The sequence below is a fragment of the Enhydra lutris genome, unplaced genomic scaffold (genome assembly GCF_002288905.1).
Source record: "Enhydra lutris kenyoni isolate GAN:26980312 unplaced genomic scaffold, ASM228890v2 scaffoldscaffold21, whole genome shotgun sequence".
In the NCBI taxonomy this organism is placed as follows: Eukaryota; Metazoa; Chordata; class Mammalia; order Carnivora; family Mustelidae; genus Enhydra; species Enhydra lutris.
This window is the reverse complement of record NW_019154105.1, coordinates 47,911,186-47,935,596: the sequence shown is the minus strand read 5'-3', so window position 1 is coordinate 47,935,596 and position 24,411 is coordinate 47,911,186. Positions and strand designations below refer to the sequence as shown.

General features: G+C 35.2%; 1 protein-coding gene across 3 annotated transcripts in view; it reads left to right on the top strand.

Annotated features, from left to right (window-relative positions):
• The window catches only part of LOC111148962 (TBC1 domain family member 19), a 155,927-nt gene that overhangs the window by 56,815 nt on the left and 74,701 nt on the right, over positions 1–24,411 (top strand). For all 3 annotated transcript variants that reach the window (XM_022505809.1, XM_022505807.1, XM_022505808.1), the window contains 4 exons: positions 2,218–2,328; positions 10,061–10,133; positions 15,081–15,119; positions 17,435–17,547. In XM_022505809.1, the coding sequence (XP_022361517.1) occupies positions 2,218–2,328; positions 10,061–10,133; positions 15,081–15,119; positions 17,435–17,547 (336 nt within the window). The remainder of the gene's footprint in view (positions 1–2,217; positions 2,329–10,060; positions 10,134–15,080; positions 15,120–17,434; positions 17,548–24,411) is intronic.

Sequence of the window (24,411 nt, the reverse complement as noted above, 5' to 3'; positions counted from 1 at the left end):
TTAAAAGTCAACTGTAGGATGTCTGCTTTTTTTTTTTTTTTTTTTTTTTTTTTTTTTTTTGAGAGAGAGAGAGAAAGACCAAGTGGGAGGTGGGGGGATTTAAGGGGCAGAGGGAGAGGGAGAGAGAGAGTTTTGAACAGTCTCAGTGCTCAGCACAGAGCCCAAAGTGGGATTCAGTCTCACAACCCCCTGAGATCATGACCTGAGCTGAAATTAAGAGTCGGACACGTAATTGACTGAGCCACCCAGACTCTCCACCTGTAATCTCCTTATAACTCTAAGGAGAAGTTAGTTTGATCAGAAACTGCCTTAATTCTCTTGGCTTGTTGAAGATTTCTCCCAAACTCTTTCCCTTTCTAGCACTTAAGGGCCAAAAGTTCATGTGGTTTTTGTATGGTTATCTTTATGTTTTCTCCTTAATAGTCATAACATTCTGTTTCTTTCAGGACTATTGATGAATTGATCTCTGATTATTCATGCTGAGATGCTTCTTTAACTAAAAAACATTTTCTATAATTATATCCTTATAGTTACTGCATTTCTAATATTTTCTCTTTTCTGTTACCCTCATAGTCATCATTTCTTTCTCTTTTCTATCCATTTGTGAAGTTCCTGTGTAGTATAATCCCTTACTTGTGTAATTAGGCTAAAATTGTATTGTTCAGTATTAGTCTGCATTTAGCAGACTATTGATTCTTTGCTATATTTTTTTTTAACAAATAACATTGATATTTTTAGTTTCAATTTAGTGTTTGCAATTTTAAGAAACTGTTTTGGCATTATCGCACATTCCGTTTCATCAGTGATTAGTTATCAGTTCATTAATCCCTTCCTCAGATATGATAGCATTTCTGTTACATAATCTCCTTCACAGGATGCTTTTTATTTTTTAAGCTTTTATTTAAATTCCAGTTAGTTAATATAAAGTGTCATATTAGTTTCAGGTATACAATATAGTGATCCAACATTTCCGTACATCACCCGGTGCTCATCACAAGTGCATCCGTAATCCCATCACCTATTTCACCTGTCCCCCACCCGCTTCCCCTCTGGTGACCATCAGGTTGTTCTCTATAGTTAAGATTGTGTTTCTTGGTGTGTCTCTTTTTTTCCCTATGATCATTTGTTTCTTAAATTCCACATATGAGTGAATTCATGGTATTTGTCTTTTTCTGACTAATTTCACTTAGCATCATACACGCTAATTCCATCTATGTCATTGCACTGGATTTTTTATTTTTTTCTCAAGAGTTTCAATTCAAAAATATATCTTAATTATAATTATTCTTTCCCAAAAATGTATTGTTATTGTTGGAAAAATAAGAAAGCATACATAAGAAGAAAATTTTTTAAAAATTACTTTTAATACCATCACATAGCAAAAAATACTACATTATTATACATTTTTTAACTGAATGTATTGTGAATATTTTTTCATGTCATTACCTACCTTACCTGTATTAATTGAGGCAAATGACATTGTATTTTATTTTATCAATTAACTATAATTTATTTAAGTAATTCCCTCTAATGGAATGTTTAAACTGTTTCATATTTTTCTGCTATAAACTACTTCATTGATATTCTTTCTGCACTATCTTTGTAAACATCTTAATTATTTCCAAAATCATATTTATAGAAGTATGATTTCTAGATTAAAAGGTATGTAAATGTCTAAGATTTTTTTTATGTGCATAATTTTGAGAAGTATATAAATGGTCTTTCTTGTTAGCTTGACTTCTGAATTTTTTTTCCTTGTGGATTTGGTTTAGAGGCAATACCCTGCAGTTATTAGTCTCCTATCTCTCTAAAAATGTTGTTAATACCTGTTTTTAAAAGGGCTAGAATTGAGTCTAAAATCTGGCAAATATTATAATCAAGCAATTTTTATTTTTCTATCACCTTCCTTGTTAAATATTGTAATCAAACAATTTTTATTTTTTATTAGCATAAAAGGTTTTTCATTCTAAATAAATTCTTAACTTTCTAGACTTTGATATGGCAGATCATCAGTTGGAATATTAAATTTAAAGCATGTTTCTGGTATTTTAACATTTCATTACAATTAAATAGTTTTTTAGAATGTAATTAAAGTATATGCATAGCCCCAAATAGTTTTTAATTTTGTGGTGATACACCAAGTATATTATTGCCAATTTTGTAAGTGTAAACATTCTATAAACAAACTAACCAATTTTGTTGGATTTGTTTTTAAAGGTGTTAATTAATCTTCGCAACCCAAATTATGAAAATGGTGATTCTCTTAGTTTCAGGACCCATTTGGGCTTAATCCAAGTACCTCTGAAAGTAAAAGACATCCCTGAATTGGTAAGTATAGGCATTTCAAAATATTACATATTTTAGAAGACAGCCATTAGAAAAATATTTATTGCAGCATATATCTAAAGCAACAAGACTGCTTATTAAATAAATTAAGTGAAAGGTTTATTTTTTTATTGTCAATATGTTATATAGACAGTGAATTGCTTTGCTGGTACGACTAAAAATGAGCTTTCATGGGCCTATAAATACTTTTGTTTTTTTCTCATTTTAATCAACAGCATAGATTTATAAGACAGCTTGCTGGGATTCAGGTGTGTGATCTATGGCAATAAAACTCATTGAAACAATTGTGAATTTTAAAAAATTTTTAAATTTTTTTAAATTGTGAATTTTAAAAATTTTAAGGAATGTACATTTTAACCAATTCAACATTTAACAATTTACATTTAACAATTCAACCAACCTTTATTAAGCTTAACAAGATGAGGTACTGAGGGAGATAAAGGGAAGGGAAGATGAGGTAGAGCTTGTCTTTGCTCTGGAAACTATCACATTTTAGTGAGGAAGTTAGTTTTAAAATAGAGCAATTATAGAAAGGTGGAGAGAATTCCTGATGGTGGAGTTAAGAAATTATCACTCCTTCTTCTGCTAATCTCCCCAAAGCAATAAGGAGCACAGAACTATAAATACCATCATTGGTGAAACTAGGAAACAGCTTATAACTCTGTTAATATTTTCCTTTGGAGAGCTGGTAGGAAAATGACTTAAACATGAAAGAAGGTCAAGCCCAAATGCTTCGCTGTAGGAGATGGGAGATACAGATGAGAGGCATGGCAACAATCAGTTTATCTTTCAGCTCTGTTTCCACCTCTTTGTTTTGCTCTGCTTTATTATGCTAGAGCTAGATCTTACAAACATTCCTCTTCTGCTAACTGGCTTGATGTTAGGCTTTAGCAGTAGAGGGTTCTGGAGGGGACACCGCAGACTGAACAGGAAAAAAGAGCGTACCTTCCTGGTTCCTATGTTCAGAAGGATGGAGAAGCCAGCTCCAAATTGTGCCCTCTGGCAAGTTTCTTCACCCACCCACTAAACCCCCATGCACATTACTGGGGTAGCCATTCTCTCTCCTTAAAAGACTGAATCTGGGACTCCTGGGTGACTCAGTCAGTTAAGTGTCTGCCTTCTGCTCAGGTCATGATCTCATGGTCCTGGATCCTGCTCAGCCAGGAGCCTGCTTCTCCCTTTCCTTCTGCCCCTCCCCACCGCTTGTTCTCTCTCTCTCTCTCTCTCTCTCTCTCAAATAAATAAATAAAAATCTTAAAAAAAAAAGAAGACTGAATCTCATGGAATCTAAGATAGAAAACAAACAAAAAAAACAGAAATAAATAGAGAATGAACTAGTGGATGTCAGAGTGGGGAGTGGTGGGGAGATGGGCAAAATAGGTGAAGGGGATTAAGAGGTATAAACTTCCAGTTACAGAATAAATAAAGCATGGGCTGGAAAGTACAGTATAGAGAATATAGTCAGTAGAAGTGTAATAACTTTGTATAACAGATGGTAACTACAACTTACCATGGTGAGCATTTCATAAAAAAAAAAAAAAAAAAAAAGTCTGAATCTCAGTCTTGAGGGCAGGGGGAACCCTTTCCAGAGTTCCTAGTTCCTTCTTGGTTCCCTCTTCATCAGTCTAGAAGTCATAGTTGCTTTTTGCATTTGCTAATTCTGTTTTTCCCTGTTCACATTTCTGGTATGATTTCTGTTTTCTTACTGGACACTTGACTGATATAAGAAGCAACATGATTTTCTCCACAGAACTTTAGAAAGGCTCAAGAAGTGGAGACACCACATGTTGCTGAGCCATAGGGTTGAAAATGAGACTGCATGAAAGTCTGTATCAGGAGATAGCAGACCCCCAGATTCCTACCACGTTGTATATTCATTCAGGTGATTCCTTCTTCCCCACAGGGGACCAGAGACATATTCATGAGAGAGAAAGAATCAGAAAGGCTAAGAATTCAGAGATTTCAGATTTACAGCAGTACAACTATGAGACACTGCTTTGAAAACAGAGAAATTAAGTGAAAGTTGACCAAATGATGAGACTAATACCCTCATCCCCTACCTCCATCACTGCACCTGCCCAGTTCTCTCCCTCTGTTGCATCCTGTACCCCATCCTTGCTGACACAGCTTCCAGTCAATTGCCTCATTCCTAAATATGACTGGCCAGCCTAGGATCTCCAGACATTTATTTGAAATCTTCCAATTTGAAAGGCAGAAACCAAAATTAAACCACCTACCCCCCCCCCCCAAAAAAGAGAGAAAGAAGGAAAAGAAAAATAGGCAGTTTAGGGAGTGAATACTTATCATGAGCACTAGTAATTGTTTTAGGTTTGGAGTTACATTCACACTCAAAGGATACAATAGGTCATAACCTGGCATCAGGTTCCCTTAGATTTGTAGAATTGTACAGGACAGAAGACACAGCATGTCTGTATATCATGCAGATCTTCGCTGGGTGTCCTCACAGCCAATCCTATGCTACTTCCCAGCCCTGACAAGTAATGCATGCAATTGGAAGTGACAGTTACATAGGCACAACATAGGGAAGTCATACACGATAGGAACTGTTTCTTATAATGCACATGAGCATAACTTCCAAGTCCTGTCAAGGGACACCACACCAGAAAGCTAACGCCTGTGTTTTCCAATAGATTTTTATAGTCCACTCAGAGTCTCCCATTTCAAATGTAATTTACCATCAAGGGTCATATTTTTTTTTTTTTTTTGTAAAGCCCATTGGTTAGTAATATAGCTGGCATTCCTTGCCGTAATTTGTGTGTCTGTGTGTATATATGGTGTGTGTGAGATCCAGAACATTTTCAGGGCAACAGTACTGGGTAAAGGTAAACCCAAGGTCATCTTCACATGGACAAAGAAGTTAGCCTGTCAAACATTTCTTCCCCACAGGAGACTTAAACCATTAATATTCTCAGAGAAGTTAACTACTGGTGAAACAAGAATTACAAAAGAAGGGAGTTTCATTAAAACAACAAAACAAAACATGAGAATGAGAAAGAACATTTAGAAATCAAAAATATGGTAGGAGAGTTGAAAACAAAGGTGAAGAAATCTCTATCAGAAGACAAAACAAAAGCAAAAAGCCAAAGAGATGAAAATAAGAGGGAAAAGATTTTTTTTTCTAAACTAGATGATAAATCCAGAAGAACTAACATCTGACTAATAGGAGTTCCAGAAAAAGAAAACAGTGGTAGGGGAATTCTTAAAATTGCCAAGACTTCAGGTGCCTGGGTGGCTCAGTCAGTTAAGCGGCTGCCTTGGGCTCAGGTCATGATCCCAGGTCCTAGAATCAAGCCCCACGTCAGGATCTTTGCTCAGCGGGGAGCCTGCTTCTCCCCTGCCTGCCGTTCCCCCTGCTTGTGCTTGCCTCTCTCGCGTGCCTGCTCTGGTAAATAAATAAATAAAATCTTAAAAAAAAAAATCCCAAGATCTGAAAGATAGGAATCTCCGATTCCTATGAATGAATCCTATGAATGAAAAGGCCTACCTACTTTCCAATGCCATGAATGAAAGAAGACCCACATAAAGGCCCCTGAAAAGAGAACTCTAAAAACATTTTATAGAAGAGAAAGAGAATACATGTAAAGTGTCAGGAATTAGAGTGGCATCTGACTTCTCAGCAGCAAAACCGGAAGCGAGGAGATTTCGAAGTAATCCCTTTAACAATCCAAATGATTTCAAGCCAAGAATTCTATATGTAGCCAACGGTTAATCAAATATGAGATTGGAGTGAATGTTTTCAGATGTATATGATCTAAAATATTTACTCTTATTAGGGGACCTATTGGAAGAAAGCCTCCAAAACAAGCTCATAAAAAGAGCAAAGTAGGGGACCCAGGAAACAGGGTTCCAACCTAAGAGAAGAAAAATTTCCAGAATGAGAGTGAAAAGAAGTTTCAGGGCAAAGGGTATGCATAAGGCCAGAGCACGGGGATTCCAGACTGCGAGGGTTCCAGGATGAGTGTTTGCAAGAAAAGTTTGACCACATGCAAAATTATATTGTGGGGCACCTGGGTGGCTCAGTGGGTTAAGGCCTCTGCCTTCAGCTCAGGTCATGATCCCAGGGTCCTGGGATCGAGCCCTGCATCGGGCTCTCTGCTCAGCGGGGAGCCTGTTTCCTCTCTCCCTCTCTGCCTGCCTCTCTGCCTACTTGTGACCTCTGTGTCAAATAAATAAATAAAATTAAAAAAAAAAAATTCTATTGTGGATGGTCTTTTCAGAGTTGTTGGAGGTACAGGAAGAGATAAATGATTAGAGAAGATTATGTATGTGAAAAAAGGATTTAATTATGAGCTGCATATACAAAAAAGTAGTACAAAAAAGGAAACATTTATCACATACTGCTTGGCTCAGCAGTGGATATTTAGTCATAATGCAAACTCTTAATATGGATTTAATAAAGAATTGATATGTAATTATATTGGAATGATGGAGGAAAAGAAAATGTACCTGACCTAAAATCCTTATTTACAATAAAAAGTCAATAGATATTTGAAACTGATAAAAGTAGCAGTAAGTGTTACTTGAAATATGGAGGTAAATACCAGAAAAAAAAGCTGTAAATAGTTGTCCCTGAGTAGTGGCCAGTTATGACTGTGTGTGCACGTGTGTGTATACATATGGCAGAGGAAAGTTTCAGATAAGGAACTGCTATTTTGTTGTTACATGTTTTTAGCTGATTTGATGTCTTAAACTATTTGCTGTATGTGGAAACAGTATAGCATGATGGTTAAGTGATTAGATTCTGAAGCCACCTAATTGGGATTTAAATTTTTGCTCTTCCCCTTACTGGCTATGTGACCTTGGGCAAGTTTCCTTGAGCCTTAGTTTTCTTATTTGTAAAGAAGGATGATAACATCTCATAGAAGTATTATATAGATCAACAAGTTAAGATGTAAAGTATGAGTTGAATTGTGTCCCTCAAGAAGATATGTTGAAGTCCTCATCTTTAGTACTTGTGAATGTAACTGCTGATCAATCAAGTTAAGATGATATCTTACAGAAATACGGTGAGCCCTAACCCAGTATGACCAGTGTTTTTATAAGAAGAGAAGAGACACAGAAGAGAGACATACAAGGAGAGTTTCTAAAGACAGTAGAAGCAGAGATTGGAGTTAGGCATCTATAAGGCAAGGAACACTGAAAGTTGCCAGCAAGACCAGAAGCTAAGAGAAAGGCTTAGAACAGATCTCCCCTAGAGTTTTCAGGGAGAGCATGGCCTTGTTAACACCTTGATTCTAGCCTCTAGAACTGTGAGAATAAATTTCTGTTTATAGCCACCCAGTTAAGTGGGACTTTTTTTTTTTTTAATGGAAGACCTAAGAAACTAAAATATAAGACATATAGTTGGTACCTGACCCTTAGTAAGTAGTATATAACTGTTCATCATTACTGTTAAAAATATAATCAGTTAAAAAATTAATTTTTAAGAAGTTATTTTTTAAAATATTAGAAGACCTGTTTGTAGTAGTTTATATAAAATATACAGAAGAGGCAGTGGCAGATTCTTCTGCTGGAAGTGGTAGGAGGTCTTCTTAGAGGTACTGCCATTTGGACTAGTTTGAAGGAGTTTGCTAGGTAAAGAAGCAGGAAAAGGATGCTGCTGTATGAAAAGTTTAGTATGTGTGTGAGTGGGACTAGTTATGCCTTCTGTCTGTCTGGGGGGACCTGGAGTTGATGTGGATTCGTTCTTAGCTATTGAAGAACCAAAAGCCTGTGGCTAATTTTCAAAAAACTTGTGGCTGTCCCCACTAAGAGTATGGTTAGTCCTTCTCTTCCTGCTGTGACTAGGGCTAGTTGTTCCCTCTTTCCTTGAGTCATGTGGCCTGGGGATATGGTTCTGACTCCATGATGCATAGTTTATTTGAGACCCTGGTCTGTGTGTGTGAGTATTGAACTGAGGCTCCATGAGTCAAATGATCCTATAATAGATGGCTTTCAAACCTAGTTCACAGTGTTATGTAAACTCATCCATGTTAAAAGGGCATATTTAATAAACTAAAAATTTTTAACTCTAAAGTGAAATTGTCAGCTCTTTTGTATTTACCGATTCAGTCACAAAGAGGCAACAGGTTGAAAACTAGAGCTCAGCACGGTGACTCAATATTTATGGGGTCCCTCTGCAATATGTCATTAGCACACTGCTAAGTACTGGGGCTACAGATATTTGTAAGACACAGTCCTTGTCTTCCAGGAGCTTCGGGTTACTGGGGAGATGGACAGTAAGAAGATAATTTCAATATGACATGATTCTGTTCTTTACTAGAGGTTTATAAAAGGTAATACATGTAGCATAGAAAGTTGTTTCCATTAGCCCAGAATTTCAAGGAAGGCATCCCAGAAAGTCTAGTATCTTGGGTAAGTTTTGAAGGAAATCTTAGATTGGGGTGCAGGTCTACTGCTATTGAGTGAAAAATAGTACAGAGCAGTGAGATAGAAAATGAATGTTCAGAGTTCTGTTTCTGTACCTTAACATGACTTATCATAAGTAAAATTCTCTTCTCCATTGTGGTTACAAAAGCTAATACCGACATGTTTATCGGATCTAGGTCCCTTCCGTAGTATGAAGGGACTTTTCCTCTTTAGTCGTTAAAAATTAGAAACATAAATTGAAGTGCTTTTTGAAAGTATATATAAAATTCAAATTTAGTTAAAAATTGAAGTATAACATCAGTTACTTAAAATCAATACAAAAATAAAATGACTATGCATGTTAGGCTGGGTAACTGTCTTATGAGGGGCAGAAATAAATCACTAACTTAAATAATAATACATAATTATGAAGGATTAAAACTAATTTCATCTTTTAAAGGAGAAGGAAGTTTGGTTTTAGCAATTAGAATAATAACAAAACACTGAGGCAAATATTAATAGAAATATTTAATTACTTAAGGAATAAACATAATGTGAATAATATGAGGTTGTTGTATATTTAAAAAATAACAGACAAACATGTTTACTTTCCCTGGACATTACTAGATAAGTGGAGGAAGTCTGGAGAATAAATCTAATTTGTTCTTAGTTTAGCAGAATGCTTGGTAGTTTAATTTTACTTAAAAATTAATTTAAGTTGTTTTGGATATTTGCAGTGTTTAGTTGATTAAAGGTGAAGTGAAGTATAGTACCATAGAAAACAGGTAGAGAATCATTTTGGTAATTTTAGGCAATGAGTTTAAAAAATAAAATTGTTGAGTTCTACACATACTGTGTGTGTGTGTGTGTGTGTTAGGAAAGATTTGAATGTTATTAGTTCTTTACTCAAAAGTATAATTATCAGGGTGCCTGGGTGTTATGTGTCTACCTTCAGCTTGCATCATGATCCTGAGGTCCTGGGCTCGAGCCCCACATCGGGCTCCCTGCTCAGCGGGAAGCCTGCTTTTCCCTCTCCCACCTGCTTGTGTTCCCATCTCTTCTATTTCTCTCTCTGTCAAATAAATAAATAAAATCTTTTTTAAAAAAAGTATAATTATCATGTCTTACTTAACCGATTAATCTATTACTTAAAAAGGCAAAATTCTGACTAACGCATTACTTTTGAAAAGTTCAATAAAAACCTCTTCTTTTTAAGATATTTGAATGAAGCAAAGATTCATTTTACATTGTAATTTTTATTTAAGCTGATGTTTGGAGGAGACTGATTTTTTAAATATTATGTAGCAAAGTCTGAGATGTATGTTAATTCTATGTTATTTTTCAGAAAGAATTCTTTGTAGAACTCGGCTTAACTACAGGACAGCTGGGTATAGATGATTCTACACAAGTGCCTCCTGGTGAGTGTTTCTCCCATACACCATATAATTAATGCTAAATGAGAACGAGTTGAAGGCTTATCTGGTCATTTCCAAATTAATCTAGTAACTTTTTAATGTCTGAAAACCAAGCATACTTTTTGCTTCTCCTTGATTTCTGTTAATTATTGAATAGAATTCTGTATGTTTTTATTATCAGAATTCAACTAGATTTTGTCTTTTAATTTGAAGGTCTTTAATTTTGAAAAGTCATTAAACGTACTCACATCATTGGGCTCCTGGGTGGCTCAGTTGGTTGAGCGACTGCCTTCGGCTCAGGTCATGATCCCGGACTTAAGGATCGAGTCCCGCATTGGGCTCCCAGCTCCTTGGGGAGCCTGCTTCTCCCTCTGACCTTCTTCTCTCTCATGCTCTCTCTCACTCATTCTCTCTCAAATAAATAAATAAAAATACTTACATCATTTGGTTGGCAAAACTGTCATTGGCAGCACTCATGTTTTCCTTTGCTAGCCGTTACTACCTTCGCAACTATTTGTATCACCAAGTTAATTGTATACATATATTCTACCTTGTATAAACTTGGGCTATAAAATTAGTATCTTTTAAATATTAACCCAACAGAAAACTTCCGCAACTTTTCTTCTTTGTGGATAAATAAATGTGATTTTCGTAAAAGACCAGATCGGTATTTAGCTATAATAAACAAGAAGTAAAAATTGGCTTAAAATATGGAGGCCTATATGGTAGTGGAATCGTGCCGATCTTTCTTCCACCACTGGCTAGCTGTGTGACTTGGGCAAGTCACTTTACATTTCTGGACTTGTTTCTTTCTCTGTAAAATAAAGAAGTTGGCTGTTTCTTATTATTAATAACAATAACAAATATAATAAAGTCATTGAGTACATACTATATGTTACATGTGTATTATCTAATTTTAACCCCCAGCTCTAGAAGGTATGTTCTATTACCATTTTAAAAACTTTATTAATATATAATGCATATGGACAATTACAGGGGCACCTGCCTGACTCAGTTGGAAAAGAGTGTGACTCTTGATCTCTGGGTTGTGAGTTTGAGCTCCACGTTACATGTAGAGATTATATTTTTATTAAAAAGGAAAAATACATATATCGTAAGAGAATGACCCATTGAATTTTTATGAAGTGGACACACATATTAAAATACCACCCAGATCAATAAACTGAAGCCCCATCCTAACCTCTTTCAATCTTTATTTGCTTTGTCAAAGATAACCACTATTCTGATTTCTAGCAGAATAGATTAATTTTGCCAATTCTTGAACTTTGTATGAATGAAAGCATATAGTATGTACTCTTTGATGTTTGACTTCTTTTGTTCCACATTATGTTTGTGAGATTCAGCCATATTCTGTGTATTTGTGAGCAATTTTTTTGCATTATAGTATTCTACTGTTGGTGAATATTTGGGAAGTTTCAAGTTTGGGGCTATTACAAATAAGGCTGCCATGAACATCCTAGTTTGTTTCTCTTGGTGAACGTATGTATACACCTCTGTTAAGTATATACCTGGGAAGATGATTATTCTCTCCTGGCGTTTGCATAAGTTCAGCTTTGGTAGATAATTTCTAAAGAATTTTCAAAAAGGATAATACCAGTTTACACTTCCACCAACAAGGTATGAGAGTAGAAGGAGTTATCCTATATCCTTGCTAATGCTTAATGTATGCCATCTTCTTTGTAGTCATTCTGGTGGTATATAGTTATACTTGATTACGGTTTTAGTTTTCTAGTATCATGTGAGATAGAAGTTTTACTACCATTTTAAAGTTGAAGAAGTGGAGATGTTAAGTAACTTGTGCAAGGTCACAAAGCTAGTAAGTGCTAGAACCAAGATTCAAAACTAAACAGTCTGCCTCCAAAGTCTGCCATTATATGCTGCCTCCCCCTTGACCTTTGATAGTCCTTTTTATTTTATGAGAAGATATCATATATCTCACAGAATAAGATATTGCTGTGGTTTAGATGTTTTTGTCCTGAAATATTTTGAAGTTCTAATCCCCAAGGTGATGGTATTAGGTGGGTCCTCAGGAAAATGATTAGGTCAGGAGGGTGGTGCCCTCACGGATGAGAGAAGTGCCCTTGTGAAAGATCTCTCAAGCCCCTTCCACCATGTGAGGACACAGAGAAAAGTCAGCAGTTTGCAACCCAGAATAGGGCTTGCACCCAACCATACTGGTACCCTGATCTTGGACTTCCAGGCCCCACAACTGTAAGAAATAAATTTCTGTTGTTTATAACCCAGTCTGTGAGTGTTTTATTGTAGTAATCTGAACAGACTAAGACAGATACCTTGTATTTCTGTTCATGGCCAGTGATAGCCATACATATAACAAAAGGAAAAGAAAATAATAATAGTATAACTTTGAATGATATTTATGTTTTTCATTTTTGAAATAACCCTTAAGAATTGCTTAAAATTATTCTAGATCCTGTAGTACCTATGCTTTAGAAAGCCTAATTATTTTCTTAATCTAGAATACAGTTCTTTCTTTTTTGATTCACTGTAACACAACAAATATGAGACCCTGCTAAGGGCCAGAGACTAGTGAACACACAGGTGTGACATAATATTTACTCTTGGTGAAGAGGTAGTGGAAAGTAATATTCAGATAAGAATCAGTGTGGTATTTGCTGTTATAATATACATTACATATTACGTATATACATACATACATATGTATATTATCACACACATACATATGCATATATATATATACCTACATACATACATACATACAGCAGAGGAAGGAACGCTACATCTGCTAGAGGAGGCTGATAGTCTCTTTAGTTGATGCAGTTGTTTTTATTCTCTACTCCTCAAAGCAGGACTGCTAGAAATTGGGAGGAGGGAATCAAGTGCCAAGATGGTCACCAGGTTGCCAGGGGACCCAGGCTGTACTTACCCAGACAGTCACATGTAAGTTCATGGCCCTTAACACATGGTTATCCCATTCATTAGAAGAGGTAAACTAATCACTGTTGTAGAATCTAACAAATCCAATTAACAGCTCCTCCTTTCTCAGCTGGTGGGGAGAAAGAGAAAGAGAAAATGGAAAAACTGATTTTCTCTGGGGTGGGGAAAAGAGCTAAAATTTTTCCCTCTCATAGTTGCATAATCTTTTTTTTCCTCTAATTTTTGAGTAACATTATAGTAGTATAACATACATACTGAAAAGGACACAGATCCTAAGTATACAGATCAGTGAATTTTTATGAAGTGAAAACACTTGTGAAACCTCTGACTAGATCAAGAGATAGAGTATTACCAGCATCCCAGAAGCCTCCAGGTACAATTCTACACTCTAGCAACCTTCATGGGTAACAACTATCCTGACTTCTAACATTGTAGGTTAGTTTTGCCTGTTTTTTACTTTGTAGGTATGGGACCATACAGTTGATGATTTCTACTGTTGATGGTCATTTGAGTTGTTCCCACTATTTGGTTATTACCAGTAGTGCTGCCATGAAAGTTCTAGTATATGTCCCTTGGGGCACATATGAATGCATTAAGGTGTATACCCAAAAGCAGATTGCTAATTGTCCTAGGATGTGCATACATTCTGTGTTAGTAGGTGCTTCTGGTTTTCCAAGTGGCTGCACTATTTACAGTCCCACTGCCTTTATATGAAAAGTTCATTTACTCCATTTTTTTTGCATGTAAAATTGTCCATCTTCCATTTCATCATTGTGATGGGTATGCATTTCATAATGGTTTTAATTACATTCTTGGATGACTAATGTAGTTGAGTCTCTTTTCATAACTTTAGTAGTCCTTGGGGTCTCCTCTTTTGTAAATAACCTGTTCGCATGTTTTGCCTATTTTGTCAGATGGTCGTCTGTCTTTACCAGGAGTTCTTTACATGTTCTAGATACAAGTCCTTTGTCAGGTACATGCATTGCAGATACAGTTCCCCACTCTGCGACTTACCTTTTCACTCTCAGTGGTGTCTTTTGTTTTGTTTTTTTGTTTGTTTTTAAAGATTTTATTTATTTATTTGACAGATAGAGATCACAAGTAGGCAGAGAGGCAGGCAGAGAGAGAGAGAGAAGGAAGCAGGCTCCCTGCTAAGCAGAGAGCCCGATGTGGGGCTCGATTCCAGGATCCTGGGATCATGACCTAAGCCAAAGGCAGAGGCTTTAACCCACTAAGGCACCCAGGCGCCCCACAATGGTGTCTTTTGATGAATAGAAGTTTTTTCTTTTTTAATGTGGTCTCATTTATTGAGTCTTTTCCCATTATGACTGGTACTTTAAAAGCAAATCTTTGGGGTGCCTGGGTGGCTCAGTTGGTTAAGCACCTGACTCTTGACTTTGGCTCAGGTCATGATCTCCAGAATCATGGGATCCAGCCCCACACTGGACTCTGAGCTCAGCATGGAGTCTGTTTCAGATTTTCTCTCTCCCTCTCCCTCATCCCTCCCCCTGCTCTCTTGCGCTTGCTCACTCGCTCTCTATCTCTCTCAAAATGAATAAATAAATAAAACTTTTTTTTTTAAAGTAAGTCTTTGTTTTTCCAATATAATCTTTTAAAATGGCATTTGTATAGTGGGATTTTACCTATAATAGCATTAAGGCTTTTTTAAGCTATGCTGTCATGGCAGATTAGAGAGCAAAAGTAGGGCTTTGCAAATGAAGCTGTCAAGATGAGTAGACATTTTTCTGTTCTGAAAAGATACTGTTTTATTTTAACAAAGGAAAATTAGTTACCACCTTTTTTCTGATTAAATGTACTTAACTCATTTTTAATTTCCTTAAACTTTAAACAACTTTAAAAAAAGATTTTCTAATACAAAGATATATATTCTTATAGTTCTCCATAGAGCCATTTAGCTTTAAAACAGTATCAATAGCAGAAAAATATACTTAATATTGTTCTAAACATGGTTAATCATATTTGTGTCAAATAATTTTATTTTATCATTTTTAGAACTTTTTGAAAATGAGCATGTACGTATTGGGCAAAAAGGTAAGATTTTGATTATATTTATACTTTCTGAAAATGAAATAGTCTAAAGTAAATGTCTGCATTCTGTACCTCCAACTGAAATTCAATCTCTAAAAAGTCAAAAATCTAAAAAGAGTAATATTTAGTTGTGTAGTTAATATAATGGGAATCTTTATAAAGAGGAGAAATGCATCATTTTCACTTCATCAATAAATGTTAGATAAAGAAGTACACAGATTGCTCATTAAAAAAGGAAATAATAAATGCAGACACACATTCTTCAAGAATGTTAGCTTATTCCATTCAACAGAATTTCATTTTAAAATCAAAGAGTCAGGCTCTGTCTTTGATGTGCCCACACACTTCTCATTAGTGTTAATGGGAATATGCCCCTGCATCAGGAGAAACTATAACTTTCATGCTTCTCTATGACTGTTCACAGTGGTAAGGCTTAATAACCAAAGCAGCTCTTAGTGTTCTGGGAATAATTTTTCCCCACCTTTGAAGATTATTTTCCTTGTTTTTATAAATCTTGTTTTGTCTTTGAAATACAAAGTGCAGATAAGTCTTTGTGTCACAGGGACCTTCTACAGCAATTGCATTGTCGTATTCTAAACTCACTAGTTCAGTTTTCAAAATCATATTTATTCCAGACTTCATCATTTTTCCTTCATATGCTTGACATTTGCATTAAACACAATTATAAATTAAAGAATATGCCTTGGCTTTTTAAATTTTATATGACCCCTTTATTTCTTTAGGTTAACTAATTTTCATTTAGTGTAAGTTTTTTTTTCCCTTTTAAGAAGAAAATAGGAACACCTGGGTAGCTTAGATGGTTAAACTGCTGCCTTCAGCTCAGGTCATGATCCCAGGGTCCTGGGATCAAGTCCCGAATCGGGCTCCTTCCTCGGGTGGGAGCCCGCTTCTCTCTCCACTTCTGCCTGCCACTCTGCCTGCTTGTGTGCACACTCTCTCTCGCTCCCTCTCTGACAAATGAATAAATAAATAAAATTTTTAAAAAAATAGTAAGAAGAAAATAATAAGAAAACATTATGTAAGATAAATATCAGCAGTTGTCTGGAATATCTTTTTTTGCTTTTTTTTGTTTTGCTTGTTTGGAAGAGCCTTTATTTCCAGACCTAATAGCTGATATTTCCATTAAAAAAAATAAAAATGAAAATGAAAGCAGGATAATGTATTAATTTTGTATACTTGGCTGCTTACAAATAGTTTTTGGCCTTCTTAAATTTATCAGATCCTTTATTTTCTACCTCCTTTTATTTAAATCTCTCTTTTCTGTTGATTTTGGCAGATAGCTAAGAAATCATCTAATAGATATCTTATATCCTATATAATTCCTTTTTTTATTATGTTCAATTAGCCAACATATAATATATCATTAGTTTCTGATGGAGTATTCAGCGATTCATTAGTTGCATATAATACCCAGTGCTCATCACCTTTATAATTCTTAACCATAATACTTCAAATACCATACTACTTCCAAATACTAGAGCATCCATGACTTAGAGAATATGCATAAGAAATTTGAGTTTTGTGTAAATATGACTTTACTTGATCATGGAATACAAAGATTAACTATATATGTTCATATATACAATGGAGTATTAAGTCTCCATCAGAAAGGATGAATACCCAAATTCTGTATCAACATGGATGGGACTGGAGGAGATTATGCTGAGTGAAATAAGTCAAGCAGAGACAGTCAAGTATCATATGGTTTCACTTACTTGGGGAGCATAAGGAATAACACAGAGGACATTGGGTGAAAGAGGGAAGTGAGTTGGGGGAAATCGGAAGGGGAGACAAACCATGAGAGACTGTGGACTTTGAGAAACAAACTGAGGGTTTTGGAGGGGAGGAGGGTGGGGAGTTGGGAGGGCCCGATGGTAGGTATTGTGAAGGGCACTTATTGCATGGAGCACTGGGTATGGTACATAAACAATGAATTCTGGAACACCGAAAAAATATAATTTAAAAAAAAAATGAAGACAATCAGAGCACCCACCAATAAATAAATAAATAAATAAATAAATAAGTGAGCTATGGTTAAAACAAAGTGATTTCCAGATACCTATATTAAAAACTTTTACCAGATTAGGTAAGAGGTGGGGAATTTAAAGCTTGACATGTATAGGGCTGTAAACAGGGCCACATCAAAATTCAGAGAGTAAAAGAAGGTTGTCAAGACATGATGTAATGTTAGATATAAAGATGAAATGTTAACTTCCTCAAAGATTTTTAATTAAGGATTTCAGTGTTATTTCTTAAATTATGAATATTCTAATGAGATTTTTCTATACTTTTGACAGTTCTAGCAGAACAAGACAGTGCTGCTGCTCAACAGTATATCAGACAAGGAAGCCCCACAGCACTGAGAGCAGAATTATGGGCTCTCATTTTGAATATTTCCAGTCAACCGGAGGTAAGAAGAAAAAGGATGGGCCAAATTTGAGCTATTAACATTTATTTTTCAGTGACCAATTATTCAAAATAGAAATACTTTTGTTTTCTTTTTCTCTACTATGGTTTCTTAGTCTAATGTATTCACTCCCTTTTTTTATTTTCAAAATCACTGTAGTTTTGAGTTCCAAGAAAAGATTAACAGAATTTAATCACTGTGTGCTTAACATAGAAGTTTTTGTTATTGATAATAAGTTGTATACTTTAAACTTAAAGCTACAAAAACCAGTAAATGAAATTGTAAGAAATGGAGTCCTCCAGTAGAGGTCAGTGAAGACATCTGGTAGAACTGTGTTGTTAGACTAAGGAGAAATAAAGGACCCCCCAGTACATGTAAATGAGCCCTTTCTCCCTACAGTTACTTTTGAAACATATTACTATTTTTATGGTTCTAAAAAGTGGTATATGATATAGGAATATTATTTTTCTAAATATAGGAACGTTTTGGGGCGCCTGCGTGGCTCAGTGGGCTAAGCTGCTGCCTTCGGCTCAGGTCATGATCCCAGGTCCTGGGTTCAAGCCCCACATCAGGCTTTCTGCTCAGCAGGGAGCCTGCTTCCTCCTCTCTCTCTGCCTGCCTCTCTGCCCACTTGTGATTTCTCTCTGTCAAATAAATAAATAAAATCTTAAAAAAAAAAAATAAATAAATAAATAAATAAATAAATAAATATAGGAACGTTTTATTTTAGGAAATAAAATGAATATGAAGAGAAATCACCAACAGACTGGTAATAGATTCAATAAGGAAAAATTATATAAGATATTAATTCCTTTTGAAAAAAAATTTTCTTTTTTTTTTTTACTTTAAGCCCATTGATCAAATAATCCATCTACATAAAGATTTTAATAAATAGCAAACTAATACTTCCCTAGCCTCGGCCTTAAAAACATGGGTTTTGGAATCATATGGACCAGGTTTCAACTCCTAGCTTACTCAACTTATTTGAAATGAGCCATTGAGCAAGTTAAATTTCTTAAAACTTCAATTTACCCACACTTATATATAGGAAATAATATTTATATCATAGAGTGGTGGTGGTTAAATGAAATGATGTATGTTAGTCTTTTAACATAGTGCCTGACACAAATAATCACCATTAATGATAGTAATAAAATAATACTTACATGTTGCATTTATTATGTTACAACTAATTATAATTTATAATAATGCAGTTAAGAAAATTAAATATTATTAATATTATAAAAACTACACCTCTAACTTTTGCAAATTATATATATACTTGTGCGCTTGTGTGTATATGTCTTTTAAATCTCCCTTCATGAACAGCACTGTCAAAAATTATTCTCTTCCTTTTTGAAAGAATAAACATTGTGATTTATTTCAGAGAAGTTTTGAAATAAGAAATGATATTGCTGATCTTTTGTGGTGACACTAGAAGTAACAGTTTACAGAATAGATGTTGAGTATATATTGGGCATTTTTTGTGAGTGTATCAACACTTGGAGAAAAGATGGTAACTCTTGTTCTGATCTAATGGTGTAGTTGAACTCCCATGTTCCCTAATCGGGAGCTACAGTAATAAAATCTGTCTCTCCAGAGGAACAAACTGCTGCTATTTAGAAACAAATTTAGAATTTTTCCAAAAGTATCACTCTAGAATAAAAGTAGTAATCCAAAAAAAAATAAATAAAAAAATAAAAGTAGTAATCCTAGATAATGATTGTTTATTATAATATACAAAGGCAGTTTTTACACTTGAGTTTTAGAGCTAATGGTCATCCTAATTTTTAAATGTAAAATGGCAAGTTTATAAATAGAAATTAATATTATCAGAAAAACAGTTTTGATTTTATTGAATATAACACTTTCCTTCACTTATACTTGTTTTCAGCTGTGAAAGTATGACCTCAACAAACTGGAACAGTTCCAAAATAATGGTTGTAGGTAATACATTAGAGGGTGAAGTGGGGGAAAGAGAGGGAGAATGGTTGCTTCTTAATAAGAATACTGATTCAGAACTTTTTGTTCAATTGCTTTTTAATCACTTAAAATAAGCTACACATACAAATGCATCATAATTAAGGAGTTAGATAAGTGGAATATTTCACATTTCACACCCATAAGGATATTTTAAAAAATCTTATCTCAACAGAAAGACTGGACATAATGGTTTAAGTTCCTAATAATTAATTTATTTCACTAGAACATTACTAACTTTGATTGTTTCTCTTATCAAGAAAATATATGATATGTTTAAAAGGATTGCTTTTATATTTTTTCTTTTATGCAAATCTCTAGGTATATATAAAAATATCTATATTTAATAAACATTATTCAAATTTTAAACTTTTTTGCTTAAGTTCAATTTGCTAAATTAAAGAATGCAGAAAATTTTTCTATACTTTGCTCTAGGTACTCCCTTACTGATAAAATAGCCAGGACTACTATTAATATTTAACATTTTCGGAGCACCTGGGTGGCTCAGTGGGTTAAAGCCTCTGTCTTAGGGTCCTGGGATCGAGCCCCACATCGGGCTCTCTGCTCAGGGTCCTGGGATCGAGCCCCACATCGGGCTCTCTGCTCAGCAGGGAGCCTACTTCCCTTCCTCTCTCTCTGCCTGCCTCTGCCTACTTGTGATCTCTGTCTGTCAAATAAATAAATAAAATCTTTAAAAAAAATATTTAACATTTTCTTTAGTGAGTTCATAAAGTTCCCCACAACCTTACACAAGTCCACAACAACTCCTGAGCTTCCTAGATTTTCCTCGTCAGCTCAATTAGTCTTCACAGTGCCTGTTTCTGACCTTCACTCTCCTCAACACTTCTTTTTAGAGTCTTAGCAAAACACCTCACCTTCTCCTACCCAGAGAAAATAGAAAGCATCCTAAGAAACTCATTCAGATTTCTTCTACCAAACCTGTAGACTTAACTGCATTAGCACCTGTTCATGCCTCCTCTGCTTTTATAGCTAACCCTTCTGAAAAAAAAGTCTATGATGGTGGCATGTACTTCCTTAAAATTACTCAGTCTACCATAGTCCTGGCATACACCCCACTACATGACTGTAACCACACTAGCTAAAGTCACCAAGAAACAGTGGACACATTTTTAGTCTTTATGTCTACTGCATTTGATACTCTTGCCTACTCTGCCCTTGAAATATTCTTGGTCTCTAATTTACTTTGCCCTGTTTTCTTAGTTCTTCAATTTCTTGTTCCCCTTTTTTCCGTCCCCATTTGAGTTCCTTTTTTAGACCTTAAGGGCTTGTATTTTTAAGAATTCCATTTTGATCCTCTTTTCATTCCGTGCATGTTTCTTGGACTGTCTCATCCACAAGTCATTTACTCCCTAATGGCTTTGACTCTGTGTTCAACCAAACTCTCTCATAAGCCTAAAACTTTTATTTCCAGTTGCCTACAGAACTCCAATATGTGGGGCCGCCTGGGTGGCTCAGTTGGTTAAGCATCTGCCTTTGGCTCAGGTCGTGATCTCAGGGTCCTGGAATGGAGCCCTGAGTCAGGCTCCCTGCTCAGTGGGAAGTCTACTTGCCCCTCTTCCTCTGCTCCTCCCCCTGCTTGTCTTCTCTCTCTCAGATAAATAAGTAAAATCTTAAAAACAAAAACAAAACAAAACAAACAAACAAACACCCACCAATATGTGTTTGGAAAGTATGCCAGACTCATGATGTCTAAAAGAAAAGGCACAATCTTTACCTCGATGTGTTTGTGGTTCTTCAAGAGATGCTCTGTTGTTTCTCTTTGCACCAGGCAAAAAAAACCTACTCAGACTTTTGTCTGCTTGGAGACTCCTACTCATTTTTCAAATACAGCTTATTCCATCCTCTTTTCTGAGAAGCTTTTCTAACATTCTCTCCTCTCCCTTGCCTTCTCCCAGTTCCATCACCATTACAGTTAGATACTTGTTTCTCTTTTCATAACCAGGGCAGGAGCAAAGGCCTAAAGACAGAGGAAAATGTACCATACTTACTCTATTTGGCCGCCACTCTTTCTAAGTTGAGTGCCTGAGGACAGAGATTTTTTTTTTTCTTAACCATCTGTGAATGTCAGTATCTTGTACTATGTCTAGATGTTTAATGAACTATATAAATTGTTAGGAATGTTCTTTGAGGTCTTTCATTTCCTGAAAGTACACTTCCTTTTTTTCTTTAAAGAGGTAGTGTAAGCCTGCATAAAATACCAAACAAATATATATATTAAACTTTAAATATTCTCTGATACTAAAAACTTGAGCTACTTTGTTTTTCAGAGATTGCTTTTTATAATTATAATTTATTACTCTTAAATATCTATATTACTAGAGCTTATACAACACAATCTTTAAGAATATCCTGTTGTATTATTGGTAATCATTGCACTTTATAAATGCTTATGTATTTTATAGACTATACTATCAATATAAAAATAATCCCTTAATCACCATCACATGTTATAATTTCAACTCTCCTACCCATGTTTTTCTTTCATTTTATATGGATAAATTACACTAAAGGTTATTGAAACCAAGTACCATAGACTGGAGTTAGGAAGACTAGTTCACTCACTAGCCAGTTCTATAATGTTGGCTAAGGCAATTAACTTGACCACATCTCATTTTCTTAATGTGCAAATAAGACAAATAGGCTAGATATTTCCAAGGTCCCTTCTAGGATTCAAATTGTCCAACATGTTTTTTTCTTCTAGAATTAGAAGTCGATTTTTGTCAGTAGCACCGTTATATGTCAAGAGTTATAGATGTTGAGGTATTCACAGCATTCTGAAGATGTATTTCTTTATGGAAGCATACTTACTAAAATTAGAATTTTAAGGACTTTTATTAAAATATTTATTAGCTTTCTAGCATTGGTCATGAAGTGTGTTTATTATTAATTTATAATAAAAGGCATTACAAATACAATTACAAATTGCTATTTAGGATAGCAATTAAAATTAAATTCCCTGTGGGAATTTCTGAATTATAGGCAATAATAGACTTATGAATATATGTTTGCAGTGTATATTACCTAAAGAAATATTTTCTTTGATTTTACTTCACTTTTTTTTGGTTAATAAAAATGTAAACCCAAGATTTTAAAATAGCAAATTAAATAAATAATAATAAATTGAAATCACTCGGGGTGCCTTAGTGGCCCAGGTGGTTAAGCGTCCAAGTCTTGGTTTCAGCTCTGGTTATGATCTCAAGGTTGTGAAATCAAGCCCTGCGTGGGGCTCTGCTCTCTGCAGGGAGTCTGCTTGACATTCTTTTCCTCTCCCTCTGCCCCTCCCTTATTTGTGCACATGTGCGCTTTCTCTCTTCAAGATAAGTAAATAAATCCATAAAAAATATAAAAATAAATTAAAAGCACTCAAATCACTCATACTAAAATTATTAAATTTTATTTTTTAAAGCAATTTTAGTTTCATAGCAAAACTGCTAAGAAGATACAGACATCTCTCATATACCTGCCGTGCCCTACACATGCATCATCTCCCCAGCTATCAACATCCCCACCAGAGTAGTACATTTGCTACAATGGATGAACTTTTATACTGACATATCATAATCACCCAAAATCCAGTGTTCACCTTAAGGTTCATCTTTTGATTTGGACAAATGTATAATGACAAGATCTATCCTTATACTATCATACAGAGGATTTTCACTGCCCTAAAAATCCTCTGTGCTCCACCTATTCATCTCTTCCCCTTCAGCATGCTAGCAGTTATCTTTTTACTGTTTACATAATTATGCCTTTTCCAGAATGTCACATAGTTGGAATCATATATTATGCAGCCTTTTCAGATTGATTTCTTTCATATAGTAATATGCATTTAAAGTTCTTCCATGTCTTTTCATGACTTGATGGTTCATTTCTTATTAATGCTGAATAATATTCCATTGTCTGGACATACCTCAGTTTATCCATTAACCTATTGAAGGACATCTTGGTTGCTTTCAGCTTTTGGAAACTGTGAATAAAGCTGCTATAAACATGAATGTGCAAGGTTTTATGTGGACATAAATTTTCAACTCCTTTGTGTAAAAACTAAGGAGAAAACTTGCTGGATTATATGGTAATAGAATATTTAGTCTTGTAAGAAACCACCAAATTGTCTTCCAAAGGGCCTGTACCATTCTGCACTGCAATCAGCAATGAACATGAGTTCCTGTTTCTCCATTTCCACAGCATTTGGTATTGTCAGTGTTCCAGGTGTGGGTCATTCCAGTAGATGTGTAGTGGTATTTTGTTGTTTTAATTTGCATTTCCCTGATGACATATGATGGGGAGCATCTTTTCATATGCTCGTTTGACATCTGTACATCTTCTTTGTTGAGGTGTCTGTAAAGGTCTCTAGCCCATTTTTTAGTTTGTTTTCATATTGTTGAGTTTTAAGAGTTCTTTGTGTATTTTGGATAATGGTCCTTTATCAGTTGCATTTTTTTTAATTTTTAAAATTTATTTGACAGAGAGAGAAAGACAGTGAGAGAGGGAACACAAGCAAGGGGAGTGGGAGAGGGAGAAGCAGGCTTTCCGCCAAGCAGGGAACCCAGTGTGGGGCTGGATCCCAGGATCCCGGGATCACGCCCTGAGCCAAAGGGAGATGCTTAAGGACTGAGTCATGCAAGCGCCCTTATCAGATGTGTCTTTTACAAATATTTTCTCCTGGTCTGTGTCTTGTTTTCTCATTCTCTTGACATTGTCTTCTGCAGAGCACAAGTGTTTAATTTTAATGCAGCAAGCTTATCCATTTTCTTTTTATTAATCATGTCTTTGATATTATATCTATAAAGGCATCACCATACCTAAGGTCATCTCGGTTTTCTCCTATAAGTTTTACAGTTTTGCACTTTACACTTAGGTCTGTAA